At 58.9% G+C, this 6,583-nt stretch overlaps 1 protein-coding gene across 1 annotated transcript; it reads right to left on the bottom strand.

Moving 5' to 3' along the window:
• Positions 1-268: 268 nt before the first annotated feature.
• Positions 269-5,929, bottom strand: KRT4 (keratin 4). The gene is made up of 9 exons (XM_062202172.1): positions 5,435-5,929; positions 3,378-3,592; positions 2,480-2,540; positions 2,128-2,223; positions 1,455-1,619; positions 1,121-1,246; positions 743-963; positions 555-589; positions 269-441 (listed from the first exon to the last, which is right to left on the bottom strand). The coding sequence occupies exons 1-9, from the start codon at positions 5,927-5,929 to the stop codon at positions 269-271; spliced, it is 1,587 nt and encodes a 528-aa protein (XP_062058156.1).
• Between the last annotated feature and the right edge of the window lie 654 nt (positions 5,930-6,583).

Below are 6,583 nucleotides of genomic sequence, written 5' to 3'. Positions count from 1 at the left end.
TGCAGGACCCTGCTAGTTCAGGAGATGAAGGTCACAGTCATTGTCTCCCCGTCCATGGGAGCTGAAAGGTCAGCCAACACCCTTCCCATTCCAGGTGGGTCTCAGTGGAGAAGAGGCCACGGAGCTCCAAGAGGGCAGGGTCCATGGCCAGCAGAGACAACAGAGCCAAGAGGAGAGGGAGCCCCAAGGGGCAGGTGCAAGCCAGGTGAGGGAAGCACGGAGACCCGTAGCCGGTCTGGCCAGGCTCAGGAGGTTACAGGGGCCTCCCCTACCGCTGGGATCTCTTGTTCAGGGTGGTGGTGGAGATAATCTTGCTGCTGGAACCGCCGCCGACACCGACGCCAAACCCAAAGCCACTTCCGGAGCCGGAACCAAACCCACCACCCAGGCTCAATCCTCCTCCGCCGATGGCTCCCACGCTGGCGCCACCGCCGACCACGGCTGCAGGAGAGAGGCAGAGGACACAGTCGGTACTTCCTACCATGCCGGCAACCTGGAATCCCAGCCCAGACCCGCGTGAAGCAGCGGCCGCTGCAGGGGCTGGGGGTACTTACAGATGCTCACGGCATTCTGATATTCTCCAGACATTCTGTGGGGGAGGAAAAAACAAGAGGTGAGCCAGAGAGGCTGGAGCCAGCTTCCTCGCAGCCATCCATCCCTTGGGAGACCTGCCAGGTCCCTCATTCCCCCAGGGCTGCAGAGGCTCTGGCTCCTGCTTCCCTGGCTGCCTTCCCCTCCACACCTGCACTCCTCGCCCTCCAGTAGCTTCCTGTAGGTGGCGATCTCAATGTCCAGCGCCAGCTTCACGCTCATGAGCTCCTGGTACTCGCGCAGCATCCGGGCCAGCTCCTCCTTGGCCTTCTGCAGGGCTCCCTCCAGCTCTGTGCGCTTGCTGTAGGCATCTTTGAGGGCCAGCTCCCCTCGCTGCTCGGCGTCGGCCACAGACGCCTGCAGAGTCTGGCACTGTGGACAAGGGGGATGGGCAGGATGTCAGGATTCCGTCTGCACCAGGGATGGGCACCAGTGGCTGGGACGCTGCAGAGCTGCCCCCTGCTCCGGAGACAGGCACAGGCCGTCCCGGCCGGAAGTTCCCTATGCCCCTGGGAGGGGCGGCACACACCTGCTTTTTCACGTTCTCGATCTCGGCGCGCAGCCTCTGGATCATCCTGTTGAGCTCTGCAATCTCGCTCTTGGTGGTCTTCAGGTTGTCACCGTACTGGTCGACTGAGGTCTGGAGCTGCTGGACCTAATACCCAGGAGACACAGGGAACCGGGGGTCAGGGGCATTTGGGTAGGGCTGCTGGCAGCTCCACTGGCATGAAACAACCAAGGCATCCCAAATCAGAGCAGGGCCAATGGTGCCTGGGAGAATCCACTCACCTCCGCCTGTTCTCGGCCCTGAGCTGACCATCGCCATCCACCAGAGCCCCAGAGCCACCCCCAGCATCACCCACCTTGATCTGGTACAGCGCCTCAGCCTCGGCCTTGCTTCTCTGGGCGATCTCCTCGTACTGGGCGCGCACCTCGGCGATGATGCTGTCCAGGTCCAGGTTACGGTTGTTGTCCATGGACAGCACCACGGATGTGTCGGAGACGTGGGTCTGCATCTGGGACAGCTCCTGCAAGGGAGACCTCGCACATCAGCCTCCCCCCCTCCATATAAGAGAGTCTTCCCTGACTGCTGTTGTCATGGAAACAGCCACGCTGCAGCCTCAGAGGGAAGTAGGGTCGGCATTCCCAGCCCAGAGGGAGGGAGACAGGGTAAATTCCTCCTTAGAAATCTCGGGACAGAGAAGCAGTGCTGCACCCCAAAAGCCATGAGCGCCTCCACTTCTACCAAAGGAGATAATGCCGTATGTTGGACAGAAGGCAACCATTTCATCAGAAGAAATGCTAGGCTGCCAGGAATCCCCACCAGCTCTGCTCAGACAACACCTGGCTCCGAAGCTCTGCGGGGGTGACCCTCTCCCTTCACCCCAACCCCGTCTGTCCCCCAGGGCCTCGCCCAGCTGCCCCTGCCCAGAAGCAAGGGAGCGCGTGTCCTTTGCAAGAACTTGGAGCCCCAAGCAGCTGCCCCACAGACGGAGGTCTCGCCATCCAGGGGTGCAGGGGGCCCGGGGTCCTCACCGCATCGTACAGGACCCTCAAGAAGTTGATCTCATCATTCAAGGCGTCCACCTTGGCCTCCAGCTCCACCTTGTTCATGTAGGCGGCGTCCACGTCCTGGGGAGCAGGGAGGAAAGATAGGCGACAAGAGTTAAAGGCACTCTCTGCAATGTTTAGAAGAAGACCACACAGCACCAGGGCAGGGGGTGCAGGATGAGCCACCCAGATGGGATTTCCTGCCACCTGAGTCCTTAAGCTTAGACAGCAGCAGGTAAGGAGAAAATGAGGCTGAGCTGGACCACACTGTGACCCGAGGCACAGGGCAGGGGCCCTGCGAGTACGCCCTCCCGCCCTCCCGCCCTCCACCGCTCACCTTCTTGAGGACCACAAAGTCATTCTCAGCAGCTGTGCGTTTGTTGATCTCGTCCTCATACCTGGGGGAGAGGACAGGGAGGAAAAGCAGAGGGGTGGCAGGTGCACAGTGAGCGAGTGTACCCCACTGCTTGCTTACACACTCCCCGCGATTTGGAAATATCCTGAAAAGTGGCTATCTGTCCCGTGTTTCTGAGTGACCCTGTGTGTGAGGACACGGCCTAGACCCCGGCTGCTAGAGGCCCCCAGCCACCCACTTGCAAGAGGCAGGCGGGGTATGAGCCAGCCATGGCTCGGCTGGTGTTAGTTTCTGTTGGCCCTTGTGGCAGGTGGAATGCTCTGGGAAGCTGCCACACTCCAGGTCCTTTGTTTGGTGACGAATGCATTTGAGGACATTTTTTCAGGGCCACCCCAGCAGGAGCCTAACAGCCTCTGTGTGCTCCATGTCCGGCCCTTGGCTACCTGCTTTCCCTACCTCATTCAATTTCACTCTCACAACCTATAAACAGGGTAGACTACTACCCCACGCTTAAAGAAGAGTTCAGCGGCAGCTCTGAGAGGCGGGGAATCTGACTCAAGGTCACTCAGCTGGGAAGCAAGGAAGCCCCATGCCAACCAGCTCCATCGGTCTCTACAGCCTTTCTTCTCCAGACCACACTGCCCTGTTTCAGATAACTTTGGCCTCTGATCTTGCTGCAGGTGGCAAACACAGCCCCCTGCATCTGAGACAGAGTTTTCACTCGGAGACAACTTGTCACCATTCGCAATCCTCCCCTCTGCCAATGTCAGGAAATAGAGGCAGGGACACCCCCCTCCCCTGCCTTGGAGCCCCTGGGATCTCTCCAGAGCCCAAGAGCCAGAGACGTGCATGGCAGCCGCCCATCCTTCCTCCCACGTACTTGGTCTTGAAGTCCTCCACGCTGTCTTGCATGGTCTTCAGCTCAGACTGCAGGCGGCCTTTGTCACTGCCCAAGGTGTCCAGCTGCTTCCTCAGGGCGCTGAGGTAGGTCTCGAAGAAGGGCTCGAGGTTCTTGGGGGACGTGCTGGTCGTTTGCTGTTGCAGGAGGTTCCATTTGGTCTCCAAGACCTTGTTCTGTTGCTCCAGGAACCGCACCTGCGTTCACAAAGATACAGCCGCCTGCTGAGTGGTAAAGGCTTTGGCAGACGGGCCAGCCCCTGCCAGAACCAACCCTGGTCAACTCAGAGCAGCCAGGAAGCCCCAGGGACACCCACGTAGGGCCACCAGATTGCTACTCCCTACCACTCTACTAACATCAGCAGCAGATTGGAGGAGCACAGAGCACTTACAGACCCAGGGGGCCTCCCAGTGCAACAGGAAACAATGTAACCAAGCAATCCAAAGATCCTGAGCTGAGTTATTAGAGAATCACTTTGGATTTCCTTGGAGTAACAGAATAGAATAAAGACACTTAACCGCTGTCTGGAGGCTCTGGCATTCAAAGCGACCCTGACCCAAGGCAAAGGAAAGCTGAAGTCACTAAACATTTCCTAAATTTTATTTGAAAGGCAAAGAGACAGAGACAGAGACAGAGAGTTCCCATCCACTGATTTTCTCCCCTACTCCCGCCCCCTACAAATGCCTGCAATAACCAGGACTGGGCCAGGCCAAAGCCAGGGGGTGTTGGAATGCCATCGGGGTCTCCCACATGGGTCACAGAGGATTCAAGTCCTTGAGTCATCACTGCCTCCCAGGGTGCACATTTGCCGGAAGCTGGGTCAGAAGCAGAGCTGGGAACCCAGGTTCTCCAGCACAGGGAACAGGTGTCCCAAACAGTGTCTTAAAAGCTATGCCCAACTCCGGCCCCCTCCCCTACTAAGGATTTTTTAAACAAGCTGACTTATCAGCTGGGCACCACTGGGTGTAGCTGCTCAGGAGCAGGCCCCATCCATACTGAATCTTCTCTCTGCCCTGGATGGTTTCTGAGCTTGCCCAGCCTCCGTGAAAAAGAAACCTAACAAGGTGAATGGAGGCAGCAGCTTCACGTGGCATCCCCGTCTCGTATGCACAGAGCCGAAAGGAACATCGCGAAAGGAGACTGAGCACATTTTGTACCCACATGGTGAGACGAGACGAGGAAGAACCCCTTTGAGGTCCTCCTGTCGTCCCCGTGTGTCCCACACTCACTCTCAAGCCTCCCTGAGCTCCTAGGGACTTACACAACCAGCAAGCGGAGCAGATCTGCCCAGGCACGCTCCTCTGGCCTCAAGAGAGCTAAGACGTTGAGGCTCGGTGACCCGGCCAGCCTGGACCGTAGTGCGGTACCTGTCCACCTGGGCATCAATCTTTGGCTGACTCAGCCCTCTGGGGCCGGTCCTGCTCGCTCCTCCTGTCCATCACTCTTGGCTGTGTCTGAGCTTAGTCCTGTATCTCGGCTCTAGACCCAGCAGGAAGCTGGGTCCACAAAAAATAAAAAAAAAGAGGGCTCCACTCCTCTCCAACAGACCCAGACTTGAGCAGTTTTGCCCAGAGCCCAGGGAACGAGAAGAGGTGACCTCCCCAGGTCCTGTGGAGACGTGGGATCCGATCTGCCATCAGGGTCAGTCCCCCGTTCATGTGCAAAGGCAGCCTGGTTTTCTTGTGCACCAAGAACACAGGTGCCCAGCCCTGAATTTACCCACGGAGTGAACCGTGCGATGGCCAAAACCAAAATCTGAGAGCAGAGTGAGCAGAGAAGCCATTTTACGGCTGGGTTTACAGTTTTTCCTGGGGGACCAGGAAAGCCGAATGATGGGCCCAGCACCACACAGCTCCTCCAGGGAGCTGCAAATGCCCACTGTTTGGAGCGTCGGCCCTTCCTGCCAACCACGGCACAAAGAAAAGGACTCGGAGCAGTGATGCACCTGCTAGGGCTGGAAACAGAGGTCCACATAGCTGTTTTTCCGGAGGCTTGCGGGCAGGCTCGGAACCTGCTGGCTGGCCCAGGACCCCTCTCACCTTGTCGATGAAGGAGGCGAACTTGTTGTTGAGGGTCTTGATCTGCTCCCGCTCCTCTGTCCGGACTTTCTGGATCTCGGGGTCGATCTCCACTTGCAGGGGGGTCAGCAGGCTCTGATTGATGGTGACCTCCTGGATCCCCCCGGCGGGGCACACCGGGAAGCTAGAACCACCTCGGCCAGTGAAGGAGCCCCCAAATCCACCGCCGAAGCCACCAGCAACACCAAAACCGCCAGCACTGCCGAAACCGGCACCGAAGCCGCCAGCACCTCCAAAGCCGGTGCCCTGGCGGGACCCGGCAACACTCATGGAGATGCTCTTATTGCCCCCAAGGTTGTAGAGGCTCCTGCTGCCAAAGCCCCCCGAGGAGCAGCGGCCTGCACCCCCAGACACGGAGAATGAGCTGAAGGCGGCCCTCTTGCCTCCGCCTATGACGGCCGAGCTGCCGCTGAAGCCCCGAGACCCGCCTCGGACACACTGCTGTCTGGCGATCATGGCTGGAGGAGAGAGGAGAGCAAGCTTGGAGCTGTGAGAGAGAGGCGAGAGGGGCTCCTGGGCGGTGAATGCTGCAGCTGGGAGCCTGGGTCTCTTATATGTGCCGGAGCTGCAGGGCTTGGTTGCAGGGGCATAAAGGGAAAAATCCGAAACATCTCTGGCTTGGCCTTTGGCACAAGCCCATTCCCCGCTCGCCACCTGCTGAGCATGTCACTAAACACACCTACAGAAGTCACTGGGAGGGCACAGGTGACTGGATCCTGTCCCACTCCCCTCCAGAAGAAGCTGAGCCAGCGCCTCGGGGCTTCTCGGATCAGAGACCCGAGCTCCCACCCTCGGCACTTCCTTCCCAACAGCTGCACGGCCGCGGCTCCCTGCCCCACACAAGACATCCCATTCCTGAGCCAGGTTCAAGTGCACAGCTCTGCAGACCTGGAGCAAGTCACCCTCCGGGGCTCGGCCGCTTCACCTGTAAACTGGAAACCATGCAAAGGGTCCCTTCCCCACCCCTGGGGGACAAGGAAGCACCGAGGAATGGGTGCTATGGACCCCCTCGGAGCCCGTGCGTACCCCCTCTGCGATTCTGATTCTTATTCCTGCCCGTGGACTTGGCCCCAGGTACACACGCACAGGGAAATCTCCCCTATCCCAACC

This window comes from Lepus europaeus, chromosome 10 (assembly GCF_033115175.1).
Source record: "Lepus europaeus isolate LE1 chromosome 10, mLepTim1.pri, whole genome shotgun sequence".
In the NCBI taxonomy this organism is placed as follows: domain Eukaryota; kingdom Metazoa; phylum Chordata; class Mammalia; order Lagomorpha; family Leporidae; genus Lepus; species Lepus europaeus.
This window is presented reverse-complemented; position numbering and strand designations above follow the sequence as displayed.

Coding starts and splice junctions, on each gene's coding strand:
- KRT4 (XM_062202172.1), bottom strand. CDS start 5,929: ATGATCGCCAGACAGCAGTGTGTCCGAGGCGGGTCTCGGGGCTTCAGC. Junction 964..1,120: donor TCGAGAACGTGAAAAAGCAG/GTGTGTGCCGCC, acceptor CCTTGTCCACAG/TGCCAGACTCTGCAGGCGTC. Junction 590..742: donor CTGGAGGGCGAGGAGTGCAG/GTGTGGAGGGGA, acceptor CCTCCCCCACAG/AATGTCTGGAGAATATCAGA.